The 17,186-nt window shown below is 43.2% G+C and overlaps 1 protein-coding gene across 1 annotated transcript in view; it reads right to left on the reverse strand.

The window, feature by feature from the left end:
• Positions 1-8,474: 8,474 nt before the first annotated feature.
• The window catches only part of LEKR1 (leucine, glutamate and lysine rich 1), a 53,767-nt gene continuing 45,055 nt past the window's right edge, over positions 8,475-17,186 (reverse strand). Inside the window, exons 11-13 of the mRNA XM_059822880.1 lie at positions 12,908-13,060; positions 11,592-11,891; positions 8,475-8,888 (exon numbers count right to left, since the gene is read on the reverse strand). Of these exons, the coding sequence (XP_059678863.1) occupies positions 8,475-8,888; positions 11,592-11,891; positions 12,908-13,060 (867 nt within the window). The remainder of the gene's footprint in view (positions 8,889-11,591; positions 11,892-12,907; positions 13,061-17,186) is intronic.

Genomic DNA, 17,186 nt, shown 5'->3' on the forward strand with positions numbered 1-17,186 from the left:
TGTCTGTATGTTTGTACTTGTGCCTAGAGCAAACTGCTTCCAAACCAGACCGTGAAGGGACCTCTTAAAAAATGTATGCCTGCCGTGCCATGCTTTCTGACCTAGCTGCTTAATGATCTTCCTTTGTACTTTGTCCAAAAGTTGTTTGCATCATTAAAGACCTTTTACACACCGCTGACTGCAGCTGACTTTCTTCGCACGCACAGCAATCGACTTCTTATTTATACCAACTTGTTCTTCAACTCGTACATCAATGAATTCAGAAGCTTTGAAGCATTTCCAGCAGTAGCCAGCGTACGCCGCGGCATCGGCACAGGGGCACGTGCCTGAAGCGGGCTCCGTCTGCATCTGCCGTCCTCGCCGCACCGACCCTGTGCAATGCTCTGTGCCTCGTGCCGTGGCCAACGCGGGTGTTTAGCGCTGAGTCACATAAGATGCCGTGTTCCTGCCCCAGGAGAGTTTATGATTTCCACAAATAAGAAAATGAAAAGTGAAACTTTCCAGGTTTGCTGAAGTGAAATCCTGTATGTTTTGACTTTCGGTTTGAATTCCAGCTTCTTTTGGTTTTACCATTATCGGATTTTACCATAATTAAGTCACTAATGGAATTCCAAACTGAATAAAATATAATTTTAACATTCAGTAGTGTCAAAACAGGGTATTCTATCAACTTGAAAAACATTCAATGTCTTTTTGGAAATAGGAGGCTCCCCAAACAAACCATTTCCTACAAATTTGTGGGGTTGAGGAACCAGCAAAAACAGGTTTTATAGGCTCAAGGGGCTCTATGTCATCGCTCGTATGTTCCTGACACTTAGAAATCGATTGATTTTTAGGAGATATAAAAATCTACACAGCTTTCAGAGCAGCCAGCATCACTCCACACCCTATTAAATGAACAAGCGCAGGTAACAGGAGAGTAAGAAACAGATGGCACCCGCAGCGTGATTCGGGACTGCTCTTTTATCCTCTAGGTTGTTAGGTTGTGACTCACACAAAAAGATAATAGTAAAATCTGATTTTTGAAGAGGCTGGTGCAGTGCTGAGACCTGAGACAGTGACATTTTCTGGTGCAATTAGACAAGCTTTGCGACCAAAACGACTTCTGCATTAGCACAGCCATTTTGTTCCTAATTTTGTTTTGTGTTTTACAGCAAATATAGGATAAATAAAAACCCCAAGTAGACTATCTGTTTATCCATGACCTGTGGAAATGGGCATGTGCTGACATTTCACAAGCAGACAAACCGTTGCGCAGGGATGACAACGAACCGCTCTGGTCTCTCTCCACGTGCCGCATTTCAGAGCTGCCCTGCACGCAGATCATTTCAGAGCGTCACTTGCTACGGCCTGCAGTACCACCAGCAAGGTGACTACACAGCAGCTCCGTGCTGCGACGGGCCGACAGTGGAAAACCTACAATTTATGGGCATGCAAGGGGTGGTCATGTACAACCCCACGGTAAAAAGGCAAAGAACGAAGGCAATGTGCCCAGCACGATCCACACCCTAATAACATCCGAGTCTGATAATGACATGATTTTGCTAGCCTGCCAGTCATTTCTGCTCCGCTTTCAGTTTCAATAGGTTTGTATGGAGTGCTGTACCCACGGCCGCGGCCCCGCACACGGCCGGGGTGGGAAGGCGTGCAGGGCTCGTCCCACTGCAGCACGATGCTCCCTCCAAGCTCTTCTCCACCTCCCACGGACACCTGAGCCTTTACTCAGCCTCGACTCCCTGCCTTAGCTCCCACCTGGGGCCCAGTTCTGCTTTGGCTCTTCCAACCCCCGTTGTGCCAAGCCCCAAGAAGTTCGCTGCTCCAGAGCAAACCCTCCCATCCCTGCAGAGAGCTGCGAGGTACCAAAGGCAGCTCACGTCCCGCACCGCGGCAGCCATCCAGCTGCTGGGAGTCCCGTCTTGGACACAGCGATTTACATTGAGAAGTCTTTTTAAAGCATTCTTCAGAGAGGCGTGAAACCGCCTTTGTATCAAACGAATCGCTGAAGCCTACTTCAGCGGAGGACGAGAGCCACGGAGCACACTGAGAGGGCTTTCTGTCTCACAAAAGGTATGGGGATAAGGTATAATACACATTGTAGACCCTTTTTACCTTAATACTTTTTAAAAGGACAGTTTTTTAAAAGCCCTAAATATTCTTTTATGGACTTTTTCCACAGGAAGCACACTGTGAAGGATTGTCCATTTAAACTGGTGTAAAGCAAGTTGTAACAGGCTGGTGTGATCGACATTACCCGGTTAACTTCAAGGTAACACGTACTTGCTTTTGCCAGCGAAGCGCTGATGGAATCGTACTTGTTTTCGCTGCACGATTGTAATGCAATGGGATCCACTTAGGTAGAACAGAAGGGATGACGTTGGTAGGCTGCCGGCGATGGTCCCGTGGCTTACCGGGGAGAAATACAGTCACATCCTGGCGCTGACCTTAATTCACCAGTCGTTCCAGGCTCCAGATGGAAAACTGCAAGGAGGGACTGTTTGTCGTGCGGTTGTTTCAGAAGCTAGAGGGTATCTCTGGAGAGGCAAGCAAAAATAATCTGCGGGAACTGGCCATGCTCGCTTGGAAGATTTTTTTTTTCATTATCTGGGAACAGTTCACAGTGCAATGCCAGATGCTCATATTTTCCATCACACCAATTATATTTCCGGCGTTAAAATCTCTTCAACATTAATCTTTTGCAGTATCCTTTTTATTATCCTATCAAAATTAATTTTGTACTACGCTTTGAGGATGAAAAAAACCCCCACATCAGTGCCAAGCATGTTTGGTTATATTGTTTCACACCATTACAGTTGCATATGGAGTTTATTCTTTCTTCAGTAGAATACACTTAACCACCTACAACTAAAGAGGAAATCGAACATCAAATCTTCATTACATAAGTAAGTCCCCGTTTTAAATAACCAAAAATAAAGATGTGTGGGTTTTGTCTGAGAAAGGCAATTATCCCAATTTCATTCTTCTGTTCTTTCTTTTGTATTAAAAACATCCAGTGCTTCTGCAGCACACTGCGGGCTTTAAAGGAAGCCAGTTATAAAATGCTGGGAGCCAAATCAGGAACATAAAGCAAAGCATATCTCACAGCACAACTGTTTCTTTAAATGAAAAGAAAGACAGTCCATCTTTTTTTCTGATTTATACATTTTAATGATATATGGCATTGGGTCAGGCTCCAGTTTCTATTTTCATATACTTTTAATGCTGCTAAGATACTAAAATGCTTTTTTTCTGAAATCTCATTTCTTCCTTCGTGGAAAAACTCCATGTGCAAGCCACAGGCTGGGCTCCCAGATCATACGCACCAACTCAGTTAAAGGTCTGCTTATCATTTTTAATACACGAGGCACATCACTGCTTTATTTTGTAATATCCTATTAGGAATAAAAGTTTGATACATATGGCAAGCACTTATATCTATGATTCATATGGCAAGCAGTAATGTCAGGTCCTGTCAAAGGAGCAGCAGGACAGCTCCGTGTCACCAGACGTGGATTTGTCTCTTTTTGCACTATTATCTGTGGAGAGCACAGAAATTTTGGGCGACTTTTAGTGGAAAAGTGGTGACCCATAATGAGGTATAGACTGACTGCTTTAAATTCGATTGCTGCTCCAGCGAGTGACCTGGGACAGGGAGCGTGTCTGGGGGAAGCCCAGGCTCCCCTGCCTGAGCTTCCCGTGGGTTGGAGCTGAGCCATTTCTTGTCCAACAGCCATCGATTTCTATTTGTGACATGTGCTTGAACTAACACGCCTGGCTCTCGCTGTACGTGCCGCGGGCTCTGACTCTCAACCCTTGAGTTAGGTTTGGCTTTCCCAAGGCAGCCCACGGAGTCTACGTGCTGGGTGCTGCCCAAGAACTCAGCTCCCTGATCCGCTGCGGGTCCTGCTCTCCTGCGAGTCCAGGCTACGTGTAGGCACTTGATCAGTCTTCCCTGTTCATTTCTGCTCCTCTTCCAGAATGAACCAGCAAGTTCCTTCTGAGATGAAGGCACGGCACAGCTCTGAGCACAGCTTGCACCAAGGACTGGCCCCAGAAAAGGTCCTGTCCTACTGTCCTGCAGGATGTCCCCTCTTCCGAGCTCTCCCCTTCTACATTGGCGTGTCCATCTGGTTTTGCCTCCAGGGATGCAAGGCTTTAGCAGGAAGAGGCCAACCCCTATGTTGCAGTTGTCCAGAAGTTGCTCACTCCCCTCCCATCACACACAGATATACATGCTTTCCCCATCAATGACGATGGCTTTGCACTCAAAAAGAGACAGTTGGCCAAACCACAAATGATGTTTGATGCTCACATGAAGCCTCCTCTAAAGCATCAGACCAGTATTACTGACTCTCATTTTCATCCCCAGAGGAATCGGGGTTGGCATGGTGGGCAGGCTGGAGAGGACAAGCGTGGGGCAGCGCTGGCCGGCACAGCCCGCAACACCCAGCTCAGCCTCGCCAGGGCCTGGCAGGGGACCCACCTGGCCGCGGTCTCCTTTTCCCACCCACAAACCCACGAGTGTGACGGTAGTCCCTCGCAGCCTGCACCCAGGCACTTCTGCTTCCCCCAATAACGCTGGGCTCAACCATTGCACGTAGTCTCTTTCCAATTAATAGTAAGACACTAAATATTTGAAGCTTCTCTGGAAGTGAAGGCTACTGGATAAAAAACATGAATAAATTTGGTAATAATACAGTATCTTGGTACATTGGATATCCCAGTATACAAACTGGCAGCCTGCTAGCAGTATTAATACTTTATGGAAAGATTTAGGACTGTACAAGCTACTATTCTTGGTCAGCCAACAATATCAGCTCTGTCAAGAAGGAAAACAGAAGCCTTTGCGGTAGGCAAGAACAAGACAACCCGTTGCCATGGGACGTTTTCTTGTAGCCTTGAGAAGCGAACGGATGGCTTACTGCCTACAGCCAGCGGGTCAGGATCCCACAGAGGCAGATTTGTTTCAAGCTTGGAGATTTTTTTTAGAATTCCCTTGTGCCATGAGTCCTAGAGCGCAAGGTCCAGCATACGAAAAACCCATTCATAAATGACACTGCTTCTACAAGACGCATCGCCTCCAGGAATTTTTATTTCCTGAAAATGTGGTGATATAACTGGGTGTCTACGTTCTCCGTGGTACTTTCTGCTGATGCATTTCATCCCGTTACAAGAAATACTCTATAATCTTTCCTTGACTACATGAAATTAATTTAATTGTTTTTAAAAGCTGGTTTTTAAAAAAAAGGTTTCCTGACATATATATTTTGCTCATTGCTTAGCAGCAGGAGTTCTGGGTTTCTGTGAGGGAGGGGAAATAAGGGAAATATTTGTTCCTGACTTGGTTTGGACCCATGATTTATACGCTCCCTCATGCTAGAAACGTTATTTCTGTGACTGCTCATTATTTTACGTGCTATTCCTTTCTTTACAATTTGTGACCACACAGCTATTCTTTCCTACTGCTGCTGCTACAGGACATAAACACCGAAGCAGCGGACAAGAGCCCAGATTTTAAATCTGACCTGTTTGCACGGCCCCAGCAGCACAAGGGGATGAGTGGCTGCTACAACACGGAATTGGGGATATACTTCAATACTGAGGGTAAGAATTAGACAGGGACAGGCTGCTTTCCACAGCCGTGCTCTGGCTTTGCTTTAAGCACAGAGACGTTACTGCACAGTGGTGATCCAGGCAGCAGAACGGGCCACAGGTAAACATCCCACCTCTCCTTTGATATAAACATTCCAGTATTAAACTCCAGATTACAACATCAGCTACCGCAGGGTTCACCGTGACACCTGTTCCATTGCTACACAAAGGCGTAAAATTATGTAATAGCATTTACTGGATTTACATAAGTTAAAAATTCTCATAAGACTGTAAAATATAACTGAAGTTCATCTAAAAGTTTTATGAAAAATTTACATAACAAAGCTCTGGAGCTCACCATTTTAAGAACTACCTCAATGAAAATCTGTTACTTCGGCACAAGGTGACTGTAGGTGGACGGCAGAATAACACTTTTCAAGCTTGAAGAAGTCAGGACCTTTCCTAAACAAAAAAAAAAAAAAGAAAATCGGCACCACCACTGACCAGAGAAGGGGACCATCCAGCCATCCTCCAACCAGGCTTTCGGGAGTGCTCGCCATCCCTTCTTTCTGCATTTGTGGAATTACCAAAAAATGAATTTCCTGAGGCTTGCGTTTCAGTGGAATTGCTTTCACAGTCTTTGAGATTTCTGATTTTCAACATCTTTAAGAAAAATACAAGTAACTGAGCAAAGTCAGCAGGTCCCATAGACAGTTCCCACCATTTCCCAGGTATCTTGGTTGGGCTTAAGACTCACCATTGCCATTGCCCAACTACTTCTGCCGGCCAAATTCACAGCAGCCATCAGGCCTCCTGGTGAGCCAAAGCTGAAAGGTGAATTTTCAGGCTCAGACCTCCACCAAGCTGAGTCTACACCCTCCTGGGGACAGTATTTGTGTTTGACTCTAACACCCCCCAATCAGCTGATTTTTGTTAAGTTTCTTTGAGGTCAATGCCTAAAAGACTGTCAGGTCAGGTCCGTTCAATCTGCCAGGCGACTGCAGAGTACCTACGCCATCTCTATGCAGCGGCAGCTACTGCAGTAACTTTTATACTACTGATTTTTTGTTGCTTTTGGGAGAGGATTTTTGAGCTTTTGGATAAACTCTGCTACTATTGAAATCAGGTAAGGCTTACTGATGGTTTCAGGGGGAACAGAAGCTGAGTGAGACAAAGTGCGTTTTCAAACCTAGCCCCAGATGCTAAATCTACGATGGTTGTTTCTTCCATGGATTTTATCATACAAAATTAACTCCCTGTTATGCCATTGGATTCAACAAAGCTTTTCTAATTTTCTCCAGCACTGAAGACACGGCCTACTGCTGTCTTTTTGTCACATATAGGACTATCTCATCGCGCAGAAATAACAAGAAGGTCAAGGTTCATGGTGCGATTATAAATGTATTTGCATTTACAAGTAAAGTGTCCTGTGAAGAAGCAACTCCATGACTCCGAGTGAAGAGCAAGCCCAGTCCCTAAACTTAAACAGGAGCAGGCAATTTCAGCCATCCAGCTGTTCGTATGCATGCTCTCAAGAGTCTCCAGAACTTCCCGTCTACCTTACCTCCTGTGAAGTTTCAGTCCAAGTCATAGCTGATGGTCTCAGGAAATGAATGGTGGTCTTTCAAGAGAGTGACTCTCGGGGCGCTGGGGGCACCAGCACATCTGAACTGCCCCCGTGCCTGGGGCTCCCACCCCCGAGACCCTGCCACCAGCCCGGGACCTCAGCCCCAGCTCCTGCCCGAGCTGGGTCTACATGGTAGGTCTACCTCTGCCCAGGGGACTTGCTGGGCTGACCTGGGCCTGCTTCATCGCCTCTCCTTGTCTGATGACTGCTGGGCTGTTGCCAGAACCCGTTACTATCACCGAACAGGCCCTGTTTGGGCTTAGGTGACCAAAAAAAGCCTCGAGTGTCCGGTGACACAGTAAGCAAAATCTCAGACTGTGTCTGTGTTGCCCATCGCTGTTTCACTTTGCCCACCCGGTGCTCCACATTGACAAACTGCCCCAACAGCAGAGCTGCCTTGGTCGAAGAGCAGCTACTTCTGCAGCGCCTGCACGCTAACAAAGACAACCGAGACTCGTCCGGGCTTTTCATGCTCCAAAACAAACCACGGTTCCATGTATCAAACAGTAAAATAAAAATACTGATCCTCCGGTGCAACAATCTTACAGAGAACTCCAGCGTGTCTACTTTGAAGCTAAAAATCATGCTTAACATAAAGACACTTTCCTGATGAAATCCAAGAGACAACCATCTTTCGGACAAAATGTATTGACTTCAACTTGTTAATTAGCACAGCTTGAAGACTCGCACACAGATGAAGCTATGTCCCTGCCAAGGGCTAGTCTACTGAGCGTGCAGATTTGCCACATTCTCATACTGAGTGATACATACTCCACAGCTAGCGAGTCTCACTGACCTAAGCACAATTATATTTGCAAATATAATACTACTGAATTAAATAATGGCAAAATTCTGATTCCAATGGAACGAATCACATTTTTACACCAGAAACGTGCAATTAAGTTACACGGGAAAACACACAAAATAGGAAACCTCCAACAAAGCGGTTAGGGAAAACAGTACTTGAAATTGGCAATTATTTTAATTACACCTATTGAAGATGCGCTCCTCTTGGAGAGACAGGGGTTTTTTTTTTGTACTTTTCCCATCTTGAAATGTGGATAGCATTTAATTACATTGCTATGCAATGGACAAAGTAACATTATTGCCTCAAAAATAAAATGAATTTAAACTTTTATCTAAGTTGTAGAAACGCACGAATTGCATCGGCTAAGATTTGACCCCAGGGGTCCACAACTAAGCGGTCCTTTGACGCACCGGGATGGTTTCCCATGTGCTGTGTATGCGTGTCTAGCTGTCAGAGCTGACTCAGTTGTCTTCTTATAACTGCAGCAATCCTGCTCCGAGGCTCATTCAGCGAAGCCGCCCTTCCTCTTGGAGGATGCGGTGGGGTTAGAGCTGGCAAGCCCACGCTGCCGCTGCTGTTACGCTTACTGGAGGTGGGTGCCTTAGCAGCTCTTGAAATACCAAACTGTCTGGAGAGATTGATTTCCTTCCCAGCGCCGGGGCTTGTGCGGCTTTTCTGTCCGTAATCAGCGAGCAGGGCAGCAGAGGAGGTTAAGCTGCCCTGAGTCAGGGAACACGGCGATAACGGGAAGTTTCCACTGAGCTTTTTTAGCTCCAGTACTTGTTCCCTGGCTTGAGTCAAAGCTGCAGTCAGCTCATAGCGTTCCTCACACTCTCTGCGCACCGTTTCCTGGAGAAGAGTATTCTGCAAACAGAAACAAACACTGGCTTTACAAAATGCCATTAGTCAAAACCTGTGCCTATTCAGCTCCTCAGGCTTACGGCAGGGGTGGCTGGAGGGTATTGATGCACACAAATCCTTCAATACTTCCCCGTATTTTGGTTTCTCTGAAAGTCACTCAAAGGACATACATCAGCATTTACACACCTTCATTGCCTCAGGAGACTGGAAAATATGAGGTAAGTTATCAGAAGTTACTACTGATCTCCTGCCCAACCTCCAACTAGGAGGAAACTGGGAATGCTGCTCTTGGAAAGGAAAAAGCCATGTACAGAGGTTGAGTATTACTGCGCCACTTCATTATGGTAAGACATTGAAGAAGTTATCCTCCTCTGTAGTTTAAGTAATTGTGCACTGATTTTTTTGTGACGGCATTCTTTGATTATTATTTCCCAAATAATTGGGATAAATGATTTTTCAGTCTAGTGGTTTTCACAAACTTTGCACTGGGATTACCAATACCTAAATGGTTAGTGACTGGTACTGGGCCTTGAGCAGAGAACTGAAACTGTTTCAGTATTACAGAAGTCCCCAAGTTGGTATATTATGTGGAACGTATTTGTGATGCTAATTTTCCTGGTTTCCAGCTGAATCAAAAAGTAAATAAACCACAGGGGACAACATCACTAAACTGAGTCATAAAAGTCAGCACTACTGAAAGTACTAATACAAGCAGAAAATACTCGCTTTTTTGTTCTTCTAGGCAAGAAATTGTTGCTGACACCAGGAGGTCCATGAGAATGGAAAGGAAGCAACCACCACAGCAGTCTCCAACACAGAGAGCGGTGATCGAGTCAAACGGAGAACACCCTCAGCCATGCACAACCTCATTGCCCGGACACAAACATTTCCAATTACACCTCTTTAGTGCTAGAAGTATGAGCTGTATGCCGGGTCAGATCACATATCACCTTGAAGTGAGGGCAAACATTTGTATTTGAAATTCTCTATGTGATTATGACAGTGGGTGTACACAGGGAAGAAAATGCGTAAGAAAGATAATCTCAATAGCGCTTTTCTGATGTTTTGAAGAGCAAATACTGGTGTCAGTAAAGTCAGAGCACAGAAGTGTGTGCCCACTAAAGTGGAAGGTGGTAAGCTCTGTTTAGCCAAGAAGAGTTTACTAAAACTATTACAGTTTTGCCTGTGTGTTCCCGTCAAAACTTGAAAAATGATGGAGGAATGAAAAGTTCTTTGTTGACCAATTTTTTTAGATTTTAAAATTTTGCTTTCATCAAAGCAGCTGTAGTGGATGTAGAGTGGAAACACAGAAGTTCTGCTCAGGCTGTCTAACCTCTGTGCCAACTGCAAGCGAAGGAGCTGCTGGAGAAGGAACATACCTACATGCAGAGGTAGAAGTGGGAGAGGTATAAATATCCAAAATAACTTGCTCTGTGAATACCTAACTCTGCAGACGACTTAATGAAAGGAAGTTAGACGTTACTTTCTCTGCCACTCAGACCGTCACTGATAGTCCATGAAATGATTTGGGAAGCGTTACCTGCAAATCTGAGGAAGTGTCCTGGTGCAAAGTTTATCTTAAAACCAGCTTCAATTTTCAATCTCTTATCATCTTCCCATTTCCTAATATAATTATATTAGAGGAGGAACTCTCCTTCAGAGTGGGGAAAACTAAGAACATAAGCAGAGCTGGTGGAATCTCACGACTGAGGATAACAATGTGTTCCTTACTCTGCTGAAATTCCTGACCAATACTTGAAGAGCGCGTGTCTTTCCAAGAGCCTTTTCCATAGGTACAGGACAGGATGACTGCCAACATCATTCTAATTTCACTAACACAGTGTTTCTGAACCTTTTTCAAGGAAGAAATAAATATCAACCCAAGCCCTAACTCATTTTGAAGAGTTTTATTTTCACTGTTTACCAATTTTTTTCTGCCACTTAATTATTTTGGACATTCCAGTCTAATCTTATCTACAGTCCCTGACTTCACTGTTTTCACATTTCTCATAGGGCAGTACAGCTCTCTCTCCTCCCTTCCTGTTATATTCCAAACATTCAGCAAATGCTTGTAAGAATATCCACCAGTCAAATTTCTCTTCACATTTGATTAATTTTTCTGCACTCCAGTGTTACAGAAAGTGGCTTTACTGGTGGGAGGTGGGATACATCCCCATTAGCACGGCAGGACGCACACACATACTGCCACATTAAAAGATGCAATCTCTGCCCCAGAAGCCATTCAGAACAGGACGGTGTCCATGCTCATTCCTATTGACAGTATGAAGTTTTTTCTTACAAATTATTTCCAAAATAAGTAAGATTACTGGGATGATTGCTGTTGTCCTGTTCAAAGAGTGAGAAACGTCTTCCACTTTAAAAACATGAAGAATGCTTTATTGTTTACTCATGTTTATGTAGCATGACGTGAGGCTAGAGACTAAGAAATAAATGGCTTGCAGGACCTGAAAAATATATATATTTTTAAAATAAAACACTAGTTTAAGTGCTTTCTGAATTAGAAATTTCACATATTTTGTGATACATTGTATTTATGAAATTATGATGGACTTGTTTATAAATCTTTTCATTTCAATGGTTTTTAAACCAGGACATAACAGGGTCTGAAACAGATGATTGAATGATTTTAGAAATCACATGTGTCTAAGTAAAAATAGCAAGGCATTTCCTCGGTCATGTTCCTACCTCCTCTTGAACTTGACTCAAATTGTGAATCAGCTGTGTCCTCTCCTGGGTTAATTTTTCCAGTTCATCTGACTTGTGTTTAATTTCTTTCCTCATATTATCCAGAAATGATTCATTATTGTTCTTTTCCATCGTCAGCTGAAATTCAAGTTCAGTAATTAGTCTTTTAAGGCTCTGAATTTCTTTTTCCTTATCTTCATCTTTCTCTGCAAGTTTGAGCTGGGCATCTTGTAGCTTCTTTTCAAGAATTTCTGTCTCCATCCTTAAGCTAGTGGTGGCACTGGATATTAATCCTGGTATCTGCATTAGATTAGACAAAAATTGCATTGGTCTACATTCAGTGGATGTCTTTAGATATGTAGAATTAAGTTTCAGACAAATGTTGACTTCAGGAAAAAAAAAATACACAAATGCAAACATACATGTCCTCAGAGACAAAAAAAAAGCTTTGCATTTACATCATACCCTCAATGGATATCAGAGAGCTATAAATTAATCAAAACTCCCTCCGAAGAGAGAGATTAATTATTACGTCCAAGATCAAACAGAGAAATAGAGGTAAAAATGGGAAAACTGAACTTCTTTACAGCAAGCCAGTATTTCTTCAGGGTTTTAAAATCATAGTTGACTTTACAAATATTTGACTAAGTCAAACTGTTTTTTTCAGCTCTTTAAAACACTGTGTAAAGTAACGAATTTTAAATAACAATATAATTTCATCAAATTTCTTTGATTTTTCCAGAATCCTCAGGAAATGTGTCAAATCTTTTGAAAACTAAGGTTACAGGTAGAATTTTCAATTTCTATATAAAACTTCAGAAACTGTAGGTCTGGGTGGCTGGGAATAGCCAAGTGTGTGTGATGCAGCCTCCAACACAGACAAGAAAGCAGTTCAGTGGCCACTGGACCCTACCCCATCAGTGCTGAATTAATTTGGGATGGGAAAAAACAGTGTGGATGGTTTTGTGACAACTTGTCACAGTCTGAAACAGTCCGAAGCTTTTAAAAAATGATGCTGTCAGTTTAAAAATAATTAACAACTACAGTCTATGGACATAGATGAACTCTGGGTAGAGAAAATGCGAGACAACGAAGAACTTCCACACCATTTAACTTTAAGTAGAGTAGTTGCTTTTTAGCCTGTTGCATTAAAAAAAACAAACAAAACATATGCAATATACTAAGTCTGGGAAAAAAAATACTGTCTCATCAAGAGACAGGACTACACATAAAGAAGATTTTATTCCTTCACATACTATTTCTCAGAAGTTTACATTATCTACTGCCACAAAACTTTTCTCTTGAGTGTTACACACCTTATTCTGGAGCTCTTCATGATCTCTCTGATACTTTGTGATAAGTTCTTGCTGTTTTTGTCTTTCAATGTCTAGTTCCACTCTCGCTTCTTCCTTGACTTTAAGAATTGCTTCTTTGTGTCGTGCTTCACCTTTAGCCAGATCAATTTCCATCTAGGGAACAAGTGGTTTTTAAACAATATGTAGCAACTTATCTTAAAATATTTTTCACATTCCACACTGCCATAAATGAAGTGATGTGAAATTTGGCGGACCAAGATTTTGCACGCTGAACAAACACAAAATGATTGCAACCGTTGGAGCCTGGCGAGGGAAAGCTCCCGCTTCCCGCTGGCTCACGGTGGCACGGACGGCTCCTGCTCCGCAGAGCATCAGGGCTGAGTCACAGCCGGCAGTGCCGGGAAGATGTCTCACAAGCCTCATGGTGTCTCAAGTGGTGCCAAGATGCCTAAATTTAGGCAGTTGAACTTCACGCTAAATCACTATGAAAACACTAAATTACAAAATCCGTAGCCGGTTCCTAAAATAGATGATTGTTTTGCTGGAAGCATTTGCTCTGGAGGTAAAACTCAGCTCATTATTATTTTCAAATGCAGCAAAACGGTACATTTCGCAATAAATGACATCTACTGTGCTAAAAATAGACTATAAGTGCAATATAAAAATATGAAGATGTCAACTCTTTCTTATAAAATCACTTTTTATTCATGCTCTGCCACTCAGCCTTGTCAGTGAATAGCAACTTACCACAGAAAACGTTTGTCTGTCTGCTCCCAGGCACCACACTCAGATGACACGTACTCCACGCGTGCTGCCTTGCAATTTAGAAGCGCAGCGCGCGTTAGCACCGCATACCAATTTTATCATGCGTCCCCCTTACACCAAATCTGTTGTAAATACCAGAAATCTAGGGGAAGGAGCATACAGCGGAATCTCCACAGAACCTCCGAGCTAGGCACCAGCGGGATGCCTGCCTCTCCAAGCATCGCCCGGCGCCGATGGCACCCGGCCGCCGTGCTGGCCCCATCGCCAAGTCGAGGTTAGAGGAGAGAGGCTCCAAGCTCAAGGACAGCAAGGAGCAGCTCCAGCTCGTTTTAGGGTCCAGACGGCACTGATGGTATGTATGGGGGACAAGCGCTGGACCAAAACGTGGAGAAACATAAGCGAAAGAGTTGCAAATTCTGGGTAAAATATCCCAGTCCTTAAGGCACCTCACATATTTAACATTATAAATTCAAATTTGAAAATTCAGCCATAATTTCCTGAAAATAAAAGCCTAGATTCTGGAGGAAATACTGAAGGCTGCATTTTGAAAAATATTTTTCCTAAACCAGTATGCTAATGTTATATTTCTGCAGGTTGAATTCTAGTGGACTTAATTGTGGCACGCTGAAAGAATATGAAAGGCACATTAAACATGCACAACACTAGCCTAATTACTTAAAATTATTAAAAGCAGAAAAGCCCAGAATGAGATTGATTACAATTATCTAATTTCATACACTAATTATGAGCAAAAGTATAACAAATCCCCCTAACTGTTTCTGGGGAAAAGATAAACTGGAAATTTTTTCACTATTTTTTTACATCAAAATATACCCAATTCTGGATATGGAATAAGCACAAATCCCACACTGAGGTTTAGCTTAAAACTGGTATATTTGTAAGATCCTCAAAGTAGACTATTATTGTTATTATTATAGATATATCTTCTACATTATTAGGTATGGGAGCTAGGATTCTAACTGTAGAAAACCAGATTTATTAACTCTACATACCACTATAGAAGCAGATCATATGTCGGAGGCTACTTGATTACAAAGACTAAAAAAATAAAAGCAGTAGAAAAAACTGAGCTCGTTTTGAAGATTATACAAGCACTTTTCACATTTAACACTGGAAGCCAGTAACGCTGATAACCAGAACAGGAAATAAAATGGCAGCTGATCTTCAAAGAAAGTATAATCGCTACTAATTGCTTTAAAACCACTCACATGCCCTCATATTAATTAATATTTTTTTAAAAATCCATAAAACAAATGTTTACGTCAATCCTAAAAAATTTGTAAAAGGGAATGTCTTTTGCTCCATTAAAACAATTTCAGGTTTATCTGTATTTTAAATAGAAAACTAGAACACTTTATACTTATGCAATGGCACACTGACCCAAGAAAAAGATAACTTTGTCACTTTGTCACTTTTCTGATTCTTTTGTCTGATGAGAACATTTTTAGAGCACTTGCCATTCACTGCATTTTAATGGCTGTGATACCAAGCTGTAATTGCTCCCTCTTGCTAGTAGCAGTCTTTATCTGGTTTTAATGTCAGGTTGAACAATACATTTCGATTATGCAGACAGTGTGACCTCATTCTAAAATTACATCCTGCGACAGAGAGGTTAAGAAGTTTTAAAAGAAATGTAACTGATCTTAATTGCTAGTAGTCCAAAAACTGTCCTGAGACTAAATAAAGCTTTCAGACACTTATGTACTGAACGAAAAAAGAAGACGACAGTAATTTTAGTCACCAATTAGGTAAGGCTTAAATCAGAAAAGTCACAGTTATTGTTCAACACTACTTTCCATTTTTCCTTCACGCTTTTTTTTTTTTTACAATTTCTCATATCCCGTTTGGGAAGGGGTTTGTGCTCATGTGAAAAAGTTGCAGATGAAAACAAAGTTTACACGCTCACAGTTGTCTGTGCTAAACAGCTTTCCAAATCCCACTGGAAGAGACTGGCAGCTGGACTCTCCCATCCCAGTTAGAGCCTCCAGCTCAGAACTTCACACCATGACCCAAAACTACACGAAAAAGCGATCTGTCCCGCAGAGCGGAGCCGAAGGTCCCGATTCCCGAGATCGCTGTTACGCAGTGAGGCTGCTCCAAGCCCAGTATAAACGAGGAGCTGTTGCATTGCCACATTCCAACCAGCTGTGCAAGTAGCTACGAAACCTATCCAAATAGCACGTACAGCGGGCACACACATCTATTTTTTAAATCAGCTGAAACTATTTTTCCACAGAAGACCCCAAACCCAAGTACATACTAAAAGACGACTAACAAATTGCAACCTAACTTTGTAGAACATAGTAATACCACCTAAAGGTGCAGTGAGTGGTGGGAAACCCTTCCACCAAGAAAACGCACGTTAACAGGAGTTTATGCTTGTGGAACAGACCTGTGCAAGGTGCACAGCGCCGGCACGGCCGCGGTGAGGTGCTTTGAGGGCGGGTGCGCAGCTGGGCGTGCTGCCCTGCCTCTGAGCTGTTTTCGTCACGTTGCATCCTATGTGCGTGGACCAGGACTAGACCTAATCTCCTTCCCACTCTGTTCCCCGACCACACCAGCCACTCCCTGAATTCAGGGTGTCCTCGTGGCTGTATTTTAACTGTCCTTCTCATCTGTAGCTTTTATTGATTTCTTTTTTTCCTTAAATAAAGGGAAAATGGGCATGTATAAAGGAGCATGCATGTATGGAAAGTGTATTGTTCTCCCCCTCACCTTCCCCTTCCTCCTCACCGTGAAAGGAACCATCACCCAATTACCGAAAGAGCCTGGGTGGGAAGGTGTACGGAAGTGGCTTTTCTAAGAGTCAATGAATAAAATTACAAAGGACGGGCCATTTCACGAAGAAGCCAAGCCGTAGGAATGTGAAGTCTTTTCAAATTAAATACAGAGGTATTTTCACAGTAAAGTTCACTGAAGTACTTATATTTTCATACTGCTCTGATTTGAAGGGAAGGCAAGTAAAAAACCAGCAGAGTCGTTAGCAGGAGCCTATTTGGCAGAGATGCGACTGCCTGAAAGGAACTGGTGATGCTAGAGGTCAGGAGAAAGAGCGGAAGTCTTTCTCATGCTGGAGGGCCATTCCAGCTCCAGGACTTGAGCTCTTTTTTGTCGTGAGGACCCCCAGCTCAAGCGAACGGATGAGCCACACACCTTCTTTCTGCTACCACGTCTCCCTTTCCAGTTCCCCAGTCTAACCACGCTCCTCCACCTACCCACCGTGCTCCTGAGCCCCTTCTCTGGCCACCCACTGCAGCTGACAGCCAGCACTACCCGGGGGCCGCCGAGGGCAGGTTCCCATGCTGCAAAATGAGCTGTGTGCTCCCCAAGGCAATCCCCATCTCCCACTGAGCTGCTCTGCTTTGGTTTGCAAATACCTGTCTTCTAAGGAAGGGACATTTTTGCTCATCTGCTTATTAATTATTTTATAGATTTGTTTTACAAATAGCGATCTTCAGTTTCAGTTCACCTAACCTGCAAGCAGGAAGGCTCT

Source organism: Gavia stellata, chromosome 11, assembly GCF_030936135.1.
Source record: "Gavia stellata isolate bGavSte3 chromosome 11, bGavSte3.hap2, whole genome shotgun sequence".
Classification (NCBI taxonomy): Eukaryota; Metazoa; Chordata; class Aves; order Gaviiformes; family Gaviidae; genus Gavia; species Gavia stellata.